Here is a 23,491-nt window from a genome sequence, read left to right on the forward strand (position 1 = left end):
GATGTTTAGGGTCTGGACCCTTCTTCAGAAACATTTCTGAAGAAGGGTCCAGACACGAAACGTTAGCTTTCCTGCTCCTCTGATGCTGCTTGGCCTGCTGTGTTCATCCAGCTCTACACCTTGTTATCCTGACTTGGGAACTGTTTTGATATACCTTTAGTATGATATACCTACTCTAGACTGGCAGTTCAGAATGTGGTACCTCTACATCAACTCAAGGATAATTGGGGACGGTCCTGGCTAGTGACACCCACATCCTGTGAATGAATAAAGGAAAGGGAAAAATATTTCTACAAAGAATTGCACAAAGGCTTTCTTCAAACTGAGCTCTACAAGTAAATTTTGAGTATGTGAGGGACAGCTTTTTATTGTCACCAAAGACTCCAACAAACAAATTAAATACCTGCATATTTAATAGAAATTCAGTTTGGCTGCAAGGAAGTATTTAGCACAATAAACAGCTTTTAAGTAATTTAATCATAGTCTAGTGTGATAACAGGATAATGGACCAGCAAACCTCAATGAAAGATGTGTTAAAATAACACACATGCTATCCCATCCAACCTTCAATGTTGCCTGATGATACCCACTTTAAGGAATACAAAAGTCAATTTCCCAATGGGGAATTAGTGCTTGGCCATCTATTTTCCTACATTCCTGTCCCATTGTTGTCCATATTTGTCAAATCTGCCGCTTGGATCTATGTTAGCTCAGTTTTGCATCCTGCAATCTGGATCTTTAGGTGTCAGGTTGCTCTGCTGTTATTTTAAGCACTGTTTACAATTTGATACTGTTGCTACTTGAAAGAAATTCTGCATTGTGATATGCAAAGAACAAATAATCAGAATTTATCAGCAGTGGAAGTCACCCGCATCAGTACATTTCTTGGAATCAGTTTATAGGCTAGGAAAAAGAAGAAAATGCAGGAAAAAGGGAAGGGAAATACTTCAGGAGCATACTTTTTAAAAACCCTTTTTTCAAAAAGAAAATCTTGGACACTAGATAATATTACAGAATTTTATCTGCTTTTGGCTCACTATTAAATGTTAAAGCTATCTCTGATCAGCAAAAAAAAGTGTCTCTTCAATGACTGTGAAACCAATTAAGCACTTGTCCATTGAAGAAAGCAGTGAACCAATCTGGGTGTCCCTTTTACACAATGTGAACTGTTCTTATAAGCCCAGTAAATCACTGTGATTCATTCTTCTCTGTAATGTGGTCATTCAAACTAAGCAATAAAAGTGAAAATTGCTGAAACTTTCTGAAAAGAATTGCACAAAGTGCTTGCAACTCCTCAGCTAGAATGTCCACACAATTTACCTCCCACTAGTGTATAATTCACACATAAAAGCCCTGGTTTGTAATTTGTGTTGGAGATTACAGCATGCAGCATCTTGCTTTTTTTAAGAAAAGATTCATTTTCTGCACCAGCTGATGTATTTCTATACAGAAATAACTGCAAAGTCGAAGGAACACAACTGTGAAATTTTTTTTGCTTTCTGTGAGTCTGAAAAGATTGCTTCCCCTGTCCATGTCAAGGTATTAAACGGCTGATGGATTCACGGCATTGAACCCAGCAGTGGCCTGGTGAACAGTGGCAAGTACCATCAGAGCCACATCATGTAAAGTGAAAGAATCAAGATCTCTATAATTTGTCTGGAGATGGTGAAATGAGTGTTAATCTCAAAATTTCTCCCATTCTCTGTTAACACTAGCCAAAAATCCATTCAAATGCAGTGAGGAAATACACCCTCACTAAATTTACAACTATCCCTTTAGGCAGAGTTGACTGTACGCAAGGAGGAAACAACATAGTTTCTGAAATGAAACATTTCATTTTTAGGCTTTGGGTGCTCTGGTAAGGCCAACATTTATTGGCCATCCCTATTTGCCTCTGAAAAGGTGGTGGTGAGCTGCCTTCTGGAACTGCTATTGATCTGGTGTAGGTACACTCTCAATGTTCTTAAGGTAATGCCAGGATTTGACCCAGTGACAGTGAAGTAATGGCAATATAATTCCAGGTCAGGATGGCTTATGACTTGGAGGGGAACTTACAGGCAGTTGATGCATCTGCTGCCATCATTCTTCTAGGTGGTACAGATCACAGTCAAAGCTAAACAAATGTTGCACATTATCTTAAAACAAATCCTGTTCAACGGAGACTTTTTTCTTTAATATTTTGATCTAATTTTAAAATATTTTTTTAAACAATCTGTTCAGATGTTATTACGCACCTCTGGGTAGGTGGGATTTGGTTGGCTTGGAGGTAAGGTCAATACCACTGTGCCACGACAGTCCCCAAGCTGTTGTTTTTATGTTGCACTATAATACTCTGCACTACCAACTGAGCTATTGATGATAAGAGATAACAAGGTGTAGAGCTGGATGAACACAGCAGGCCAAGCAGCATCAGAGGGGTAGGAAAGCTGACGTTTTGGGTCTGTACCCCTCTTCAGAAAATAGCTAATGATGGAGAGTTTTAGTATTGAGAAAAGTTTAATAGAATTAGCTGGTTTCCATTAGAGTTCAGAAAATTGAGAGGTGGCTCTATTGAAGTGAATAAGATCCTGAATGGTATTGAGAAGTTGGACATGGAAGGGTACTTCCTCTGTTTAAAAATTAGGATCACCCTTTTAACACAGAAATGGGGATTTTTTTCTCAAGGATTATGCAGCTTTGGAACTCTTTGCCACAGAGGGCAGTGGAGGTGAGGTCACTGAATATTAACATTCTTGTTAGGCAAGGGAATCAAAGGTTCAGGGATAGATGGGAATGTCGAGTTTGAAACATAAATAGATCACTGATCTGGAGATAGTAGGAACTGCAGATGCTGGAGAATCTGAGATAACAAGATGTAGAGCTGGATGAACACAACAGGCCAAGCAGTATCAGAGGAGCAGGAAAGCTGACGTTCCTGCTCGGCCTGCTGTGTTCATCCAGCTCTACACCTTGTTATCTCAGATTCTCCAGCAACTGCAGTTCCTACTATCTCTGAAACATTTCTGAAGAAGGGTCTAGGCCCAAAACATCAGCTTTCCTGCTCCTCTGATGCTGCTTGGCCTGCTGTGTTCATCTAGATCAATGATCTCACTAAATGTCCTCCTTCTGCTCCAATTTCATATGTTCATACATTTTAAGAAATAAATCCATCAAAACAAAACATTGTGATTCAGTTCATCTTCTGTCAGTGAAAAGTCAATAATTTAACATGAGATCAACACAATGGTCAACAGACTATGATTAATTCTAAATTAGGAAAGTTTCAATGAATCACACCCATCCATGCCAGTTTTGCTAAGGGGAGGTTGCACCACACAATGGGAGAGCAGTGGAGAGCTGAGAAGGGTAGCTGTTGATAAGAGGCTTTCAGTACCTCTAGGCTGACTCCTTCACTATTTCACAATGGAAGTACTCTGCTGCCAATTTAGCAGCTCATCCCCTCACCTCCAGCTTTTTTGTTGTTTTGCAGTGAGTAAATTAATCCTGTGATGAATGAGTTTCCCTTTGGAAAAATTGTATTGTAATAAGATAGTCCTGAGTGTACAGTTTGAGAAAAATTGTCTTGCACGTACCAAATGTGTGTGAGTGTGTGTTATGTAATAAAAGAAGTACCAACTGTTCAGTCAAACACTCATTGATCACTTGGGGCAGTTTTAGCAAAATATAATTAGATAATCAGACAGATCATCACAGGAATCTAATAGGCAAGCAGCAAACTTGTGGAAAATGACCAATAATGAGAAAATAACAATTGAAGCAGTTGAAAACAAAGAACAAATAAGTCTTAAGAGGAGCAGCACTTCATTTGGGAACCGTTAGTGGTGGGACACCCCAGCACAGACAGAGGCCACCATATAGTGGTAATTACTGTGTCAGAGGTCATTAAGATCAGATTGATTGCCGCATGTTAGCACTATTAATACTGTATTGTCAGTGTCTGCTGGCACCTGTGCTGACAAAGTGAAAAAAAAGAGCTGATTGAAGGATTTCCGAACTAATTGAAATCAAAATGATCATAGATATTTGGTAAAGCACTATAAGCTTCATGAGCAGAAAATGACATTTAAAAGATCCTACTTTATTGAGTTAAATTTGCACAGGTTTTTCAGAATTTCAAAATACGTAATTCAGCGACGCCCAGTCTTTGCAGGTTAACTGCACTGGACCAGCTTTCAATCTGAGAAGTCCACCACATTTCTTTTTCCTCCAAAATGTGCTTTCACATGATTTGTTGCAAAGACTGACAGCACTCACAGCTATTGAATCACTCGAGAGTAGTTTCACTTCTAACAGGCCATTGTTGCAATTTGATTTTGTCTATGTGGAAAGTCAACGAGTGAGCCTTACCTGAGTTAGTAAACAGGACTCTAGCAGATCAATTCTCGAATTGCTACACAGCTCAGGCGAGGAGTGGAGGTGGTGAGGTTTAGGGTAGTCTCTGTCAGGGAAATATGTGTTGTATTTTGGGGGTTTAAGATAAGGAGGAGGAGAAGACAATGATCAGATAGTGGTGTTTTTAGGTTTTAGGGTCCTTTTAGTGGAGGAGATTGTCCTGAGAGCATGGGGAGGGATGTCATGCTATTCTCGGCATTTTCTCTTTCATGTATCACATAATTTTAGTCCAACAGTTTTTGTATCACAATGCTGAGGCGATCCTACAAATACTGGAACTCTGAGATAAACAAATTAACCCTTTGAAATAAACATCCTTCACCATAATGTCAAGACTTGTTGAACCCATTACAGAAACAATGCACCACTTTTTAATCACAAGTAAATTACAAGTTTAATTTTCTAAAAGTGAATGTTTGAAATATTAAATACATCTGCTCAATTGTAATGGTTATTTTTATATCACCACCTGTTCTAAATGGATCATTACCGATGACTGACCAGTTAACCTGTAAATGTATTAAACTCAATTTCCTAAAACCACCTGCTTTGAACAACTTCAACAACTGAAACTAGTGCTCAGTCCCAACATCCAATCTGCCACAGTCCATCAGTGTATGTAGAGACATGGGCCGTTCAACCCTGAAGAACAGAAGGCATATGGGAAGGGGAAAGCAAAACCTGTGAATCATTTAACAATTGGATATTTCAATGGAGAGCCAAATAACCATATCTATCCACCATTGTCTTGTGTGACAATATAAATTCCTCCTTTGGCTGGATCCGTATTTGTATAACAAGGATAGTCTATTGTAACAGAGGTGAAGCCTACTCACAATCCTTGTGTGACCGAGATCATGTTGAACTTGAAAATCAACTACCATTTTCAATCCAGAGGAGCCGCAGGGTTTGTCAAAACTAGTATAAGGAATCTGTGGTTTTGCAGATTGGGACTGATTAGGTCAAAGGCTGAACTAAGCCTTTAATCCTTTAAGGTGCAACATAGCAAAGTCATTCTTAAAAGCACAGCTTGCGATGGTCAGGATTTTCAAACAGCACCCTGCTCAATAATTGCTGGGAAATGAATGAGCTCAGTCCAAACGTTTGACCATGTAGGGTCCTTCCAATTCATAACCAATCTTCCTGTAGTAATTCCTTGTACCAACACCTGGAAAAGAAAAGAAATCTCATCAACAGAAACTCAAGATGATGATACGGGTGTTTCATCACCAGCTATTTCACTGGCTCAAACCCCACCCACCCTCGGTGCCGGTAACCGGCTCAAACCCCACCCACCTCGGTGCCGGTAACCGGCTCAAACCCCATTGGTTGTTTTTCAGTTACACTGGCTCACACTTCACTGGTTGAATGGAAGGTTTATAGTTAGAGATTACCTTCTCCACTACAAGTACATGAGTGGGTTATATTTGAGAAGACATGGAGTGCCACATCATTATGTTAATGTCCAGCAGTATTTCTTGCTGTGAACTCTCATTGCGTATGGAGTGATGCCATTACTGGACTCCCAGTCCAAGTGCTAAACCCAGCAGGGTCTGTGCACAAAACATGAAGCAGTGTCGAAAAATACATGCAAATTTTGTCCTGTTGAGTACCCATATCCATCCATTCACTTCTTCAACACCTCGCACAGATATTCAATTCATACACATTACGTTGATGAGTAAAACAAAGCAATTGTGGTATCGAGGTATAGAAATCAGACAAAGCTAATGCACATGTAGGAAGAGTGTTCAAACATTTTACTGTAATGTTGTCCTCTCTCTCTCAAGGGATTTGGAATACGGAGGAGAAAATGATTCTTCAGTTGTACAGAGGTCAGTTGGTTGGACTCATGTAGAGAACTGCATTCAGTTCTGGGCAAATCACAGTTTATAATGATAAAGGAATTAGACAGAGGGAAGTTCCTTTCTTTAGTGTTTTAGAGCCAAAAGGGAAATCGGGAAATACATCTTTATACAAAAGGCTATGGAAATCTGAAACTCTCTCTGAAGTGCAATGGATGATTAGAGCCTTCAAATCAGAGATTAGTAGGTTATTGTTAGATAGGGATATCAAAGGACTTGGAGCAAACAAGTTAAAAAGGGAGTCAAGATGCAGATCAGCCATGATCCAACAAGATTGATCAGGCTTGAGGGCCTCCCTTCCTGTTCTCACAAGGAGGCAGCTTTCTGCCCCACAATCACACACCACGGTGTTCCTACTCATCCAGCAGCAGTCTCTCAGGTGGCAGCTGCAACCACATGACTAGGACAAATCCAATTCCGAGCTCTAAGGTAAGCCACGTCCACCCCAGTGACAGCTCCTTCAGTGTATGGAAAGGAACCCGAAGGTCAGCACTGCCTGTAGAAACTCTGCTCAATGAGTAACTGCTGTCAAGAAAGGCGATGGGTGCAACAATCAGAAAGATCATGAGGAGGAGGAAAATAAAAGATCGATATTATTAGCAGACATCTGTGTTTCACAATAAACCATAAAAACACAGCAGAGACAGCAGTTAATCTTCCCGCGTAGAGGATATTAACATTTACTGGAATTATATTGACGCAAGCACCTCACACGCCAGTGAACACAGGAAATTTAGCATCTGACAGAGGCAACACATTAACCCCAACAGTACATAGGCATCTTCCAGCTTTCAAAATGCATTTTGCATATTGATTTATAGTCATTAGCAAACCCAAAAATATGTGTATATATACATACAAGCGTATTGGTTTAAATTGTGAGCAGTACCTTTTGCTAAAATGCCCTTTTACACAATGCTGGATTCAGGCTGAAGGTTTTTCTCTCTCTGCTGAATTAAAGGATCTTTTTCTAAATGAGTTTGGGCACTCCTAGCTCAGTTCCACATGGTTATTATTTTGGTGAGATATAACACAAATTCTTGCTCCCAAAAACCAGGAATCCTGTACGTTAATTGAAACTTTCAAGACAGAGAACAATAGATTTTTGCTAGACAAGAGTATTAGAGAACATGGAACAAAGAGACATAAATGGAGATACATAATAGCAAAGATCTAATTGGATTAGTGACTAGGCTCAGGGAGTCCAAACCTGGTATTTCGAGTAAAACCCAAATAATTAATTGTACAAACTCTGTTTATAAGAAAGTCAAAGTCTTGGAAAGAAGTGCAATAAGAGATTTATTAGAATGCTATTGGGGATAAGTTACGTGGAAAAGTTGGGATTATTCTCCTTAGAACAGAGAAGGTTGTGAATTACAACTGGTTTTGATGAGGAAAATCTATCCAGTCGTGTAAGGGTCAGCAACCAGTGGATGCTGTGAATTAAAGTGATTGACAAAAGAACCAAATGTAACATGAGAATTCTTTTAATTCTATGAGTTGAAGTAGAGTGAATGGCAACATTCAAAAGAGAACCATATAAACTTACAGGGCTACGGGGAAAGAACAAAAAATGGTTTTAATTAGATGGCTCTTCCAAAGAACTGGCATAGGGTATAATAGGACAAATGGTTTTGTTGTGCTGCAATAATTCCATGATAAACACAATTGGAAAATAATGAGCTTTAACTGTGTGAAATACTAAAAAGTTCATCAATTTACATGGTTGGACACAATGCTGGTTCAGTCACTGCTCCAAAGGGTTGTGAATACTAACATTATTTGGTGTTACAGAGCTTTCTACAGGGTAAAACTTCAGAGTTACTGATGGAGAATCAACTAGGGAATCTGTATCACAAGGTCATTAATCATTGCAATTGTAACATCTGCCAACCCTTATCTTGTAATTACACAAGGCATTCTGAGTCACAAGGACCCCTTGAACCCAAATGTAATGGAGAGTATCGTCATATACTGCGTCATTATGTAAATTTGCTCCCTCCCCATTGGGAGGGAGTTGGGGGGGAAGGGAACCAAGAACCAGCCTGAGGACGTCCATCCTACTATCTATAGCTCTACGCTTCCAAACTCTGCATAAATATATATGTATCAACTTGCAGGTCATTGTGTCACAAGTGCAGTTATCTTGTTTTTGAAGCGTAGATTCAAGGAATTACCTGATGCAAAACCTCCTCCTTCCTTTCACAGCTCAAGCATCACCGTTTCAATTCATTTTCACACCAGCAGCTTTGGATGAGAAACTCAACTAGATTCATTCAGTTCATCCAAAATCTCCTGGCAGAATTTTCTATGTTCACTACTTTATTTCTCATTTATATACATATTTATATCTCGCAGACAGGGGGAGGGAATGCAGGCTCTGAAGGCACAAGTTCTTTAGGACATTTTGTTCTATTAGAGACATTCATTACATAAATGCAATTTACTGTTGAAATGCTTGCCATTGTTCATCTTTTAAATGACTATTCTGGCTCCTTTGATAGCTTAATGGCTTGTCAAGTTAGGAGTTGAACCACGTGCACCAGGTCTGTCATTAAAAGAAAAGGCTCAACTAGCTTCCTAAGGTCATTTAGAAAAAAAGAACACATCACTCACAACAGCTGGTCTGTTCTACACGTGACTGCAGTCTCACATAACGCAGCTGACTAAATGCCCGTTGCTGTGGACTCGTAAGTCACCCAGTTCTAAGCAGTTCTTATAAAATTCAGTAAGAACAAGAAGATTGCACAGACCCATCATTGAGGATCCAATAAATGGATCCTTGTCATTACCATCTAAATCCCAAGAGCAACCAAGAATAAAATAATAGGATTCAGCCTGACAGACAGTATGCATAGGTGAGCTGCCTAACAGCAAGTGATGTGGAATTGGGTAGTATAATAATTCAATGAACCATTAGGAGAATGGAATGGTTTTACTCTTCTGGAACAATCTCACTCAACAAAGTCAAGCAGATTGGCAGCTACAATCTATTCCCTCTGAATACATTTTGATTGCTTGTAACTCTGTTGTTAGTGCACAGTGACTCCTCAGGTTTACTCCTGATAATCTATTCCATTGTTTTGCATGGAATTGAAGAAAGATTAATATTTGTGGTTGCCTCTGTGTAATTTATCATCCTTTTTGAATCCAAGCTATTTAACCTGTTTCCAATCCACTGACATCTCTTCAGCACCCAGACTCTCACATAATGAACCTCAATGCCTCAAGTCCCATCCAGCATCCTGAGTTAAATATTACTTTTCTCACTAAATCTTTATAAATCAATGGTTAACCTGCAGCTGGAATACTGCGGATAATTCTGGGCACCAGTTGGGAAGTATGTCAATGTCTTAGGAAGGATATAGAAGAGATTTACTAGAATGGTAATAGTTACTGGGCTAATGAGATATAAACCATTTGCATTCAATGCACGGTCGTGTTCCTCAATTATTAACTAGAGATTTTCCATTAAAAATGCAACTAATTTTCAAATATAGGAACAAGTCTCAAAGATCTCTGGCAGAGAGAGGATATGCTTCAGGTAATGTGAGGTAGGAGGCTTGTTTAAAATCACTTGATTAATTTATCTGTGTCTTCAGCATTTTCATGCATGATATAGAAGATTGGAATTATGGAATTTATAACACAGGTGGCATCCATTTCACATATTTTGCATGTGTGAGATCTTTGTAAGATCACCCAATTTAGTCCCACACCCCAGTCATTTTTCCAATAACCCTGACAATTTGTTCAAGGCGCATGTCAATTATCTTTTGAATCTGATGACACCACTCTTTCAGGTGGTGTGTTGCTTATCTTAATAACCATACAAGAAAAAAATTCTCATTTGCTCTCCACTTGCTTACCAGTTATTTTTGATTAGGGTTATTGATCCACTTGCCGGAGAAAACAATTTCTTCCTTTCTACTTTGTCATAACTTCAAATACTTCTGTTAGGTCTGCCCTTATCATTGCAGCTCTAAGGAGAACAGTCATAGTTCTCCAGTCTCTCTCCACATAATTGTACTGTGGCATCATCCTGCTAAACCTCCTCTACATCCTCTCCAAGGTCTTGACATCCTTCCTAAAATGGATGGTAACCAGAATTGTACATAATGCTCTAGCTGAAACCTGACTAATGACCTATAAGAGTTTGACATGAGGTCTTTACACTCAGTGTTCTTACTTGGTGTCCCACGTGCTTTCTTAACCATCTCATCACCTTGCCCTAATTATAAAAATTTCTATTTTTTTTCCCTCCTTTCCACTCCTTTTACATCACAGCCTAAATCATACATTTAAATTGTACTGCCTCCCCATGTTACACAGCACTTTGGCATGAACAATAACAAGATGCACAGTCTGCGAATATAGCTTCAAATAAAGGTTAAAAGAATGCATTTGACAAATGAATCAGAAATTCATCTTCTAAGGTGTGTTAAATCTTTTGTAAATAAAGGCAGCTTCTGTATGCATTCAGGTCATTGCTGCTTTAGTATCAAGAGAATGAAATGCCTGCACCTATGGGATATGCAGGCCACAAAATTACTGATTCATTCAAGCATTTGGACATATTGTTTTGGTATATAAAGGAAGAAGAAGGGCTCTTGTGGGGCAGTAGTTAATAATTATAAAGAAAGAAACAGCCCTGTAGTATTTAGAGTTGGACATCTTGTAATCATTCTCGTCACTCTTCCCAAAAACAAAGTTCATTTTGGGAGTGTCTGACTGAAAGCTTTCTTAAAACAAGACGTTTTCTATGTTGTACTATAAGACTCCAATAGGAAAGTCACTGATTGCTGCTTCGTTACTGTAGAGAATTCTAAGGCAGCTTGGGTCATCAAAAATAAATTAAAAGAAACAAGATGGGGGGATGGATTTGGGGTGGTGGGGAGAAGTGGTGGCATTATGGTCAAGGTATAAATCACACAAAAAGAAACTTAAGAAGAAAATTAACTCTGAGAACAGGGCTTGGATGAGTAAAATAAATAAGGATTGAATTAAAATAAAACCTGTGAGAAAGTTCTTCAGAAACTGCAGAATGAGTTCACAGGAGTATGTAATAATGGGGTTCATCTTACAGTGATGCCCACAATTATCATCTAGGCACCAACATGAGGAATGGCAACTGGTGGAGGGGTAGGGGTACGACATTGTTGTTACTACAAGGCTTTTAATCTATTAACAGGCCAATTAAAGAAAGTGGAAAAGATAAATCAGCAAAGTTCAACAGACTGTGGAACATTATTTGCAATTTACTTTTAAAAAAATACACTAAATTTAAGGATGTCCAGGACTTGAACCAAAAGTGAAAATAGATGTGAATGGATGTTGTGACATATCAGTATTCTCATGAACCACAGGAGTAAGCAGCTGGCAGGGTTCCATTCACTGCTCTTCTAATGAGATAGAAGCATTTCATTTACACCCAGCGGTTGTAAGTTAAAGCCTGAGGCTAATGCTGGGATCACAAGCTGCCCTGGTGACAGCTGATAACGGGCCATTTCATTAACCTTCAGCTATAGTGTGGATATATTAGACAGTAGCACACAACACAGCTCCTGAACTCATCACTGGGGTTCCAATGCTGCAGAATTAAGAATTACCCTCTTGTCTAATCTTCACATGTGGGAAAATGCTCAACCGAAGCAACCATCACATTCATAGTGCATTTCAGAATTAAACTGTTCGTAGAGCTAACAGCAGCTTCTATAGGCATTCAGATCATTTAGTATCTTTATTATCAACAGATGGAAACGTCAGTTTCTGTGGGATAAGCAGACTATGAAATTAAAGGCTCATGTCATCATTTGGACACATTCTCTCAGTATATAAAGGAATATATATAGGGGTTTTTAGGGTGCAGTGGTAATATCCCTATCTCTAAGCCTGGGTTCATCCAAATCTTCCAGAGCTGTGTAATAACATCTCTGAACAGATTGATTAGAAACTACCTATAAAAGAAGAAGGGCTCTTGTAGAGAAGCGGTTGATAACTAATACCTGAAGCTGACTTGGTACATGTCAGGATAGTATAGGAGGATCAGATTTAGCTGGAGATTAATGTTTGCTATGTGGTCAGAACCAGTCACTTGATATCTCATAATGCTTGAACTGACTGGGAATGTATTAAATGGAATTAAAGGAAAGGAAAGCCATGATAGTTCCAAAGGACCAGAGGCTGCTCTCTCCTCCCATTGAAGTGATGTGATCAGTGGTGGGTTTAGCCGGAGAATGGGGTGAGTTGAGAAGTTGATCCATGTTGTTATCACTGCACTGCAAACCAGTTGTCCAGCTAACTGACCCGCAAAATAGAATTTTGTTATATTTACAGCAATTAAACAGGCATTGCACCCAACAATCTGTGCCTGTGTGTTCCATATAAGCCTGCTCCCACACCACCTCATTTCACTCTATCTGAAAATCCTTCAATTATTTTCACCCTCAGGTAAGTATTTAGCTATTACATCAACGCATATGCTACTCACTTCAACTGAAGTTCTGCATTCCCACCACACACTGAGTAAAGAGGTCTCTGCTGAAATCTCTGTTGGGCTTTTTGGTGATTATCTTACAATTATGACATTTGCTTCAGACTCCCCACAAATGGTAAGATAATCTCTACTTCTATCTTATCTAGGCCTCACATAATTTCAAAGACTTGTAACAGCTCACCCCTAATTTTCTCATTTTTAGAGCAAAGAGGTCCGGCCTGTTAAATCTTCCAAGACAGTTATGATCTCAGATCTGGTGCGAGCCTTATAAATATTTCTGTATCCACCACACCCACACCCACACCCACACCCACACCCACACCACCCCCCCGCACCCCGCACCCCCACCCCCACTTCAGCAACTCTTGATCACCTTTTCTAACAAAACATCTGTGCACTTCAATTTAGTTACACTGAAAATCAGCCCCAGTGCTTTGTTTGTAATTTTTTATGGCCCTTTTAAGCAGTGCCACTACTGTTAATAATTTGTGCATCTGTATCCTAATCCTTAAACCACCCCATTTAAACTATTATCTGAACAGAATGTCACCTCTTATTCTTCCTAACAACAGGACACCTTATCCTTAGCTACATTAAAATACATTTGCTATTTACCTATCCCTTCTGCATGTTTACCAATATCTCATTGCATTTTGTCACTACCTTCATCAGTACCAACTATAATCCTAACTTGTCGTAATTTACAAATTTTGAAATCGCACTTCTGATTCCAGAGTTCAAATCACATGGGCAAATTGACCCAGAATCAGGTACCAACAATAATTAAAAAAGCTAAAGGAATTTTGCCTTATATCTCAAAGGAGCTAGGATATGTAAGAGTGAAGACTATACTACAATTGGATAAAGTTTGGTCAGACCTGTTCTCGAGTACTTTTTCCAACTCTGGCACTGCATTGCATCAAGCTCTAAAGCAGAAGTGGACAATATTGGGTTAATTTATATAAACATATGAATCAGGCGTAGGAATAGGTCATTCATTCCCTCAGGTCTGTTCCACCATTCAATAAGTCTGGCTGTAACCTCAATTGACATTCCTGATAACCTTGCTTAAAAAGAATCTATCTACCTCTATTTTAAAAGTATTCAAGCACTCAGCATCCATAGTCTTTTCAGGGAGAGTTCTGAAGATTCATAAATCTCAGAGAAAAGTGGGAACTCCTGATTTTTAAACACTGTTATAGATTCTACCAAAAGAGAAAACATCGTCTCCACATACACTGTGTCAAGACACTGGCAGACTATTCTATATGCTCCCTCCGTCACCATAGCTATATTGTAGGACAAAGAATAAATCTGAAGATAACCAGAGAATATTAAAAAAGGCAGCATGTCAATTATGGATGACTTCAATCTTCATGTAGATTGGGAAAATTGAATTGGCACAGGTAGCCATGAGAAAGTGTATTTGGATCTGTTTCTGACAACAACATGTTGTGGATCCAACCAGAGATCAGACTATTTTGGATCTGGTAATTTGTAATGAGGGAGGTTTAATAAATGATCTCACAGTAAAAGATCCCCGAGAAACAGTGACCATAACATTGTAGAATTTAGTATTCCTGTTTGAGAGTCGGAGTCATACAGCATGGAAAACAACCCATCGGTCCAACCAGTCCACGCTGAACATAATCCCAAACTAAACTCATCCCAACTGCCTGCTCCTGCCCCTGCCCCACATCCCTCAAAATATTTCCTATTCACCTATCTATCCAAATGTCTTTTAAATGTTGTAATTGTACCTGCATCCACCACTTTCTCAGAAGTGCACACATGAACGACCCTCTGTGTAAAAAATTTTCTTCTCATGTCTTCTCTAAATTTTTCTCCTCTCACATTAACAACGTACCCCTAGTCTTGAAATTCCCCATTCTAGGGAAAAGACAACTACCATTAACTCTATCTATACTTCTCATTACTTTATAAACTTCTATCAGGTCACCTCTCAACCTCCTACGCTCCAGCGAAAACAGTCCAAACCTATCCAGCCTTTCTTTATAACTCAAACCTTCTATATCTGGCAACATCCTGGTAAATCTCTTCTGAACCCTCTCCAGCTTGATAATATCCTTCCTACAACTGGGCAACCAGAACTGTATTCCAAAAGAGGCCTCACCAATGTCCTGTTCAACCTCCTACACTCAAAGGACTGAGCAATGAAGGCAAGGGTGCCAAACGCCTTTTTAACCACCCTGTCCAAATGTGATGCAAACTTCAAAGAATTATGCACCTGCACCCCTAGGTCTCTCTGTTCTACAACACTACCCAAGGCCCTACCATTCATTGTATAAGCCCTACCCTTGTTTGTTGTACCAAAATGCAATGCCTCACATTTATCCAGATTGAACTCCATGTGCCATGAGAAGGTACTTTAGGTCAGAAACAACTCTGCTAAGCTCAAATAAGAATAATTACATTGGAATTAGGGTGGAATTAGCTGCAGTGGGGTGGGAAAGGACTTTAATGGAAAAGGGGTTTAGCAGGAAAGATGGTTCAAGAATAATGGTAGGTGTTTAAGAAATTCAACTATGATTCACAATAAAGGTATATCCCAGTGAAGTAGTAGTATTCTATGAAGGGTATAAACCAATCATGGTTAACTAAGGAGGTTATGGACAGCTTCAAATTGAAAGATAAAACACACAATGTAACAAAGAGTAGTGGTAAGCCAGAGGAGTGAGAAAGTTTTAAAAACCAAAACAAATGACCAAAAAAAGGAGAAAATAAACTGAGGGTATACTAGCAGCCGTGTAAAAACAGATAGCAAAAGTTCATTTTAAATGTAAAATGCAGTAGAGTCTCTGGCCACTCCCGGATAAGAAACAGTAAAGCTAGATGGAGGGGCAGCCCCACTCAACCTGACAATGCTAAGACATATTGGAGGAGGATGGACTTAATGCCACTGTGTGAATAAGCAGGAGATATATTACATCAAATTTAAGTTTCATGTCCTTGCTGAGTAACCTTCTGAATTCAAAATTACATTTAATAATTTGAGATCATAATCACTACTCCTATATTTTCAGACAACATGTTTTGGACCAGTTCTGCTTTTACCAATGACATCTCCTTTAGACCTTTTGTTTAACTTGTCCCACAGTGCAGCCACACCCCCTTGATTTGCTCCATTATTCTTTTTGTCACCTAATCTCTTCTGTCCCCATCCCACCACAAATCAACCCTTTTGTTCTTTCCTCCCCTCCACCCCTCCCCTGCATTTGTATAAAAAGATTTAAATACTCTGCAGCAAGAAAAAAATCAGAAACTGCTGGAGAAATTCCACAGATCCGGCAGCATCTGTGATGAGAAAACAGAGTTAACATCTCGAGAGTCCAGCGAACCTGTTTTTATTGCCACAGACACTGTCAGACCTGCCATGTTTCTCCAGCAATTTCTTTTTATGTTTGTTTCAGATCTACAGCATCCACAGTTCTTTGTTTTATTACATACATTCTCTGCAGATCTGACAAAAGGTCATCAACCTGAAATGTTAATTCTAGCTTCACTCAATAGATGCTGTCTAATCTGGTACGCATTGCTAGCAAGTTCTATTACTTCTCTCACTATGCTTGTCATAACTCTTTCTTCGTTCTTCTCGATTTTTATGGGGTGATGGGAACTGTACTTGAACTAATCTTAATACTGTAATTCCCTATCCAAACATCTCCTCCTCTCCAGACACTGTGTGTTAGGGTCCGGTTGATAGATTAAAATTACGTCACATGAGCGGATATGCTTGAACATAGCCAGTGAACATTGTTGGCCTAATTCTTCTTTGGTAGAAACTGAATTTAAAGCAAAGAGAGAGAGGATGGAATCTCGCATGTAGATTAACCATGATCTAATTGTTTTTCTCTTTATTCTTTCATAAGGTGTGGGCATTGTTGCTAAGGTCATTATTCGTTACTCATGCCTAATCAAAGACTCCTCCCACCGCAATTATACTCTCTCTTCCAACCTTTTCCGTTGGGCAGATGATACAAAAACATACATAAAAACAGATTCAAGAACAGCTTCTTACCTGCTGTTAATGGATTTCTGAATGGACTTCTCAAATTTTAGATTTAATGTTGATCTCACTCTTTGTGCACCTTCTCTGCAGCTGTAACATTGTATTTTGCACTCTGTACTATTACCCTAATGCACTTGTATGGTATGATCTGTCTGTACTGCACACAAAACAACTTCTCACTGTACCTATGTACCTGTAACAATAATAAATCAAATCAAATCTAATTGCCCTTGAACTGAGTAGTTTTCTAGGGTATTTCAAGGAACAGTTAATATTCAACTAGATTGCTGTAGGTCTGGAGTCACCGATAGAGATCGGATCAGAGAAGGACATCAGATGTAAACCGGACGTATTTTCATAATAATTAATGACAATTTTGTGGCCACCATAGTGAGTCTAGCTTTATTAGTCCACAATTATTAGTTTAAATTCTACCAGCTGCCATGGTGAGATTTTAACCTAAACCCCAAAGCATTATGTTGAGTCTCTGGATTGCGAGTCCAATAACAATACAACTACACAAATGAACTGAATGGTGGAATAGACATGACAGACTAAATGGCCATTTCCTGTAATGGGTTCAAGGGACAGGATGATTGATATTTTGATTGGGCTAAAACCTACGACATTATAGTTTTTTAGTTGGGTAACAGTTGCTTTTAAAATATAATGTATTTGACTCCATATCCTTTTAAAAATCTACTTGAAATAGCAAAAGCACTACAGCATTTCAAAGGTTGTTCACTCTATAAAAGCAGTGAGATAGCTGGAATGAAAGTAGAAAGCATCTTTTTAAACAAAACAAACAGAAGAAATCAGGAATATTTTCCCCAAAAGGCCACTGAGCTGTCAGTCAATAAAAACTTTCAAGACTGATATCAATAGACTTTTGTTGGATAAGGCCAAAGAATATGGAGGGAGAAAACTGCAGATCTAATGCAATATCAAATTAAATAGTGGATTGAGTTTGAGGAGAAACAAAAGCCAACGTACATTATCCTGATTCTTATTTTTAAGTAAGATTCAATTGCATTCTCCTGGCGTGATGCAGTTAAGGATCTTTACCCTCAACACTATGCCACCTGCCTTGTACTTTGAGAAGTGTTAAAGCAATCCTATCAGCTTCAAGACGCTGACAGATTCTCTCTGCCCTTACTTCATCACCTGAATACCTCATTGGAATTGGTAGTCTGCAGTTCACACTCTGATATCTACTTCACTGTTAGCTTTCTATTGATCCATTCGAAGCTGGTGCCCTCAGAATGGCATTCGGTTTTAGACCTGACTTCAGGAAAGGTATCATAGTGTCATAAAGATATACAGCACAGAAACAGACCCTTCAGTGCAACTCATCCATGCCAACCAGATATATTAAATCAATCCCGTTCCATTTGCCAGCATTTGGCCCATATCCCTCTTAACCTTTCCTATTCATATATCCATCCAGATGCCTTTTAAATGCTGTAATTGTACCAGCCTCCACCACTTCCTCTGGCAGCTCATTCCATACACTTACCAACCTCTGCATGAAGAAGTTGCCCCTTAGGCCCCTTTTAAATCTTTCCCCTTTCGCCTTAAACCTATGCCTTCTAGATTTGGATTCCCCCACCCCAGAGAAAAGACCATGTCTATTTACCCTATGCAAGCCCCTCATGATTTTATAAACCTCTGTAAGATCACCTCTCATCCTCCAATGCTGCAGGGAAAATAGTCCCAGCCTATTCAGCCTCTCCCTATAGCACAAACCTTCCAACCCTGGCAACTACTGTGTAAATCCCTTCTGAACCCTTTGAAGTTTCACAACATCCTTCCTGTAGCAGGGAGACCAGAATTGCATTCAGTATTCCAAAAGTGGCCTAACCAAATGTCCTGTACAGCCGCAACATGACCTCCCGACTCTATACTCAATGCACTGACCAATAAAGACATGCATACTTAACTTCACTATCCTATCTACCTGTGATTCCACTTTCAAGGAACTATAAACCTGCACTCCAGGGTCGCTTTGTTCAGCAACATTCCCCAGAACCTCACCATTAAGTGTATAAGTGCTGCCCTGATTTGCCTGTCCTGACAGAAAATGAAAGAAAAATAGCATCAAGGAAACAAATTTAAAAGCAGGCTTTCATCTGGGCAGAAAGCTATTTGATTTGAAGCCACTGTACATGTAATAACAACCATCTTTAAAAATGCAACGTAATGCTATTAAATCAATGTAGCTCTTAATTCTCCTTAGTTTAGACTCCAACTTATGGATTAGAAAAAGGACTGAGAATTCGAACAGTTGCCATGAAAATTGAACCAGTGTTAGAAGCAATTTAACAAAATGCTGCCACAATGCAGTGAGCCAGCTCATTATTACCTCAGGACCCAGAAGTACATCACTGGGTTTTAACTGTGGGCAACACTTGCTGATCATTGTGATAGGGATGCACATCAAAATCACAATCCATGAACTGTGGTAATAGTCTAACGCCTCCAAATAATCACTTTGTGCAATCTAGACCACTACACTGATTTATGTGAGGCTGTGAAGGGATTAACTAGAGGGTCAGGTACAATTCATCAAGACCAATGACTGCTGACTCAACAATAGTACTGTGGTCAGAACACTCAAATTCTTCCACTTAACCCTCTCAGCATCTCATCACAACTGCTAAAATCCAAATTATCTGGCAAGCATGAGGAGCTTTTATTGTGGCTGCTTCAGTAATTCAGTTATGTTTTCTGTACATTGATCATTACCAGTGCAGAGTAATAACACAAACACTATTAGCCCTACAGTTTTCTCCAAAGAACTATAGACTACCGTCAAATAATGCATGGGCTATTAGAGTCATTGTGCACCGTTTCTCTCCTCCCATGAAACTGTATTGACTTCACTGTGGATATGTTCACACTCAGACTGGTCAACATTCACACTTTAGGTTCAAGAGGAAATTCTACCCTGTGCTTCAGCAGTTTGATCTAATAACATGTCCAGGCTGGGGCAATGAAACAAGATTTATATGCAGCAGAAGATGAAGACTTTCTTTTGCCAGATTTGAATCAGCTACAGTTAATGTCATCTCACAGGACAAAATTAAACATAATAAAGTTTAAAGCTGGTACTTCACACTGTTGCACAAAGTGCAAGCAGAACAGGGACTTTAAAACTTCAAAACCACTTTATAAGTGACAGAGAGAACTAACGATAAAATAAGGGAAAGTAATCTAAAAATATTCACATTTTTCCCTTTATTTGCCAAATGTCATAGTCACAGCCATAGAATTGTACAGCACAAAAACAAACCCTTCGGTCCAACTCTCCATGTCGACCAGATATCCTAAATTAATCTAGTCCCATTTGCCAGCATTTGGCCCCATATCCTTCTAACCCTAACTATTCATGTACCCATCCAGATGTTTTTTAAATGTTGTAAACCTCCTCTGGCAGCTCATTCCATACATGCATCACTCCTCTGTGTGAAAAAGTTGCCCCTCAGGTCTCTTTTAAATATTTCCCCTCTCACCTTAAATCCATGCCCTCTAGTTTTGGACTCCACTACCCTAGGAAAAAGACTTTGGCTATTCACCATTTCCACGCCCCCCATCATTTTATAAACTTCTATAAGGTCAGCCCATGGCCTCCGATGCACCAGGAAAAATAGCCCCAGCCTATTCAGCCTCTACCTACAGCTCAAATCTCCATCCCTGGCGACATCCTCATAAATCTTTTTTGGACCCTTTCAAATTTCGCAACAACTTTCCTATAGTAGGTAAATTAGAATTGAACACAGTATTCCAAAAGTGGCTAATCAATGTTCTGCACAGCCACAACTTGTCATCCCAACTCCTATACTGACCAAGAAAGGCAAGTGTACCAAATGCCTTCTTCACTACCTTGTCTACCTGCGACACTATTGTAAGGTAGCAAACACAGCAGCAAAATTGCATACAGCAAGCTCCCAGACAAAAAATGTGATAATCATCACAAAATCTATTTTTTGTGATGTTGACTGGGGACTAAACAACGGACAGGACTCTGTGGGTAATACCCCAGCTTATTTTCATAATTGTGAGCATCAGATATTTTACATTCACTTGAGAATTTCAGATTGTGATGTCTTCATTTCAATTTAAACAGTGCAGCATTCCCTGCACTAGAGCATCAAGTTTGTATTTTTTGTGCTCAAATCTAAAGCAGATCCAAACCCTGAACTTTGTGACTTAAAGGAGAACGTACAAGCAACTCAGCTACAGCTGACATTGAGGAACTTGTATTGTGCAACTAAGTAAGTCCTTACAAAGAACACATAGCTCCATAGTAAACATCCAAACTCAATACCAAGCAAACAGGGAAGAATAGATTCGGGATCTCTCCAAGCACTGGTACTAGTGAGGAGGGTGGCCAGCACACTGCCCAAATAAATTTATTCATGTTTAAAAACATTAGTGGAAGCTAATGAGATTAGAAAGTGTAGCCTGCAGGTAGCCCTTTAATATCCAGGGAAATAAACATCTCCACAACTTCAGAACCTTCTTTCCTGATGTGTGCTGGAGTTTAATTTTCACATTTTGACTGAGCCTTGACCTGTGCTATGGATTAACCTCACAGATCATGATAGGTGGATGACATCTCCCCATCTAACTGAGCAGGAATAGAGTCTACTTGAACCTCTAAGAGGTGTCTTGGCCAAGATCAATTTCTTCAGGGACTGTGCCTGAGATATTCTGACAGGTAATGCTCACTCAATGGCAGGCAAACTTTTACCCATTGGACCTTGGGGTGACAGCCACAGAACAACAAAGAGATCAGGTCCCTGAGGAAAATGCATGCACAGGAAGCATGTGAATAACCAGTTTAATGTGGACTTCACACTCACTTTTCAATGCATCATTGCGTTGTTAGTGGCACATTGGAAGTTCATACAAAAGGTGTAAAAAACCAATGAAATTAAAAGCTCCCTAATAGATTAATGAACCTTTTCACAACATAATCGTTCCTCAAATTCAATCTATATCCAACCAGGTGGTTCATAAATGTGCTTTTGGTATCTGGCTCATTCTGAAACCTGTGATGAATGGCAGCTGGTGCTGACTGTGTTTTCAGTGAAGATCTGTTGTCCAGTCCTCTGAGAGCAATCTAACTTTAGAGGAACACTCATCTTTCTTATTTAGCAACAGCATCGAGTTGCAGTATTGCACACAGATACACGCATCTTGGGCTCCATTTTCTCTGGGTTATTATTGTCCAAGACTTATCAATGACCAGAATCAAGCAGCCTTCTGATAAATATTTAATCTATTTTCAGGAAGGTAATTTATACACACAACTGGGCTTGTAACCGGGCAACGCACTTAGATAATTTATGAACAATGATGAATAGAAAAATACCTTTTTGGTCCAATCAGCCTGTCAATTGTGATACATTGTACATGGTAAGATCTATATTCTCACCCCACTCCAAATTTGAGAGATCTCCGAGAAGATGCAAAATAAATCTCTGGCCAATTGGAAGGAAACTTTGTAATTTCTCTCCAACTTATCACCCCGCCTCCGATAACTAAAACTAGTCTAAGGATATGCCCACAGCTTCCAGAGGACTGATCAATTATAATTATAACACACAATCTGAAACCTTAATTCCGACCAAATAGCCAGCCAAAACGGAGACAGGCAGCACAGCAGAGAAAAGAACACTGTACTGAAATGTGGCTGTGAGAATGCTGTCAGAGGCAGTAGATTAAGGCATCTGCATTAGTATAATTCTAGTGCAGTAAGAAATGAATTTAACTCCCCAATATTGTCAAGGTAATGCTCTTCTTCACCTATATGTTATGGTCCAAACAGACCAGCAGCACTCTACAATAGCCCCAGCACTGGTATTCCTTCTCCTTCCACTTCCTATTCCTCAGCTCCAATCACAATGGGACATTTTTGATCCAATCCCTTTGCCTCCCACTCAACTCACCTGCCATACACATGTTCCTTCTTCGTCTTAGCAAGCTAGGTTGGATTAGAATGCCTCATGTGTGTTATGACCACAATAAGCAACTGCTATTCTTCCTGCAGGAGAAAGAACAGAGAAAAGTCCTGCAACTGACTCCAAAACATGAGGCAGGCACTGATAGTCTGGGCCAGAGAAAGGGGAACAGCTTTGACATGGTCAGGTACAGCATGTATTTGTGCATTTTCCTCTCATTTAAGTGACAACATGGTTTCAGTACCAGCACCCTTGAGTCAGATTGCTGTGAAGGCCCAACTCCAGTGACTTTAATACAGTGATTGTTCAGTACATATTCAAGGATGACAAAGCAACGGAGAAGGAAGCATATATTTGAGAGATATGTATAAAGAAAGAACAGACATTGTAGAAAGAAGTGCATTAGGTGTGAACAATGATTTTTTCAACAGCCTCGAGTGTTAGCACACCAGGATGTATTCTTGATGGATCTGACTTGAAGAATCGGCATCTAATGTTTCAGAAATGCTTTAAAGCTTGACTTAAAATTATATTCAACAATTCTGAATTGTCATAACGGACCTGAAAAGGAATTTCACTATCAGGAATTTCGGCAATAACAATAAAAGTTTAATATTCGACAAACAATCAGAGCTCCTCTGATGCAAACACAGAGAATGCTGGAGAAACTACGAGGATTTATTTTGGTCTCAAAACATAACTCAGGATCCCTTTTCTGATGAAGGGTCTAGGCCCGAAACGT

The 23,491-nt window shown here is 39.4% G+C and overlaps 1 protein-coding gene across 1 annotated transcript in view; it reads right to left on the minus strand.

The window, feature by feature from the left end:
- Window positions 1-3,647: 3,647 nt before the first annotated feature.
- elp3 (elongator acetyltransferase complex subunit 3) overlaps window positions 3,648-23,491 on the minus strand; it is an 86,723-nt gene continuing 66,879 nt past the window's right edge. The window contains exon 15 of the mRNA XM_048597360.1: window positions 3,648-5,560. Coding sequence (XP_048453317.1) covers window positions 5,484-5,560 — 77 coding nt within the window. The 3' untranslated portion in view covers window positions 3,648-5,483. The remainder of the gene's footprint in view (window positions 5,561-23,491) is intronic.

The sequence above is a fragment of the Rhincodon typus genome, chromosome 5, assembly GCF_021869965.1.
Source record: "Rhincodon typus isolate 14 chromosome 5, sRhiTyp1.1, whole genome shotgun sequence".
Classification (NCBI taxonomy): Eukaryota; Metazoa; Chordata; class Chondrichthyes; order Orectolobiformes; family Rhincodontidae; genus Rhincodon; species Rhincodon typus.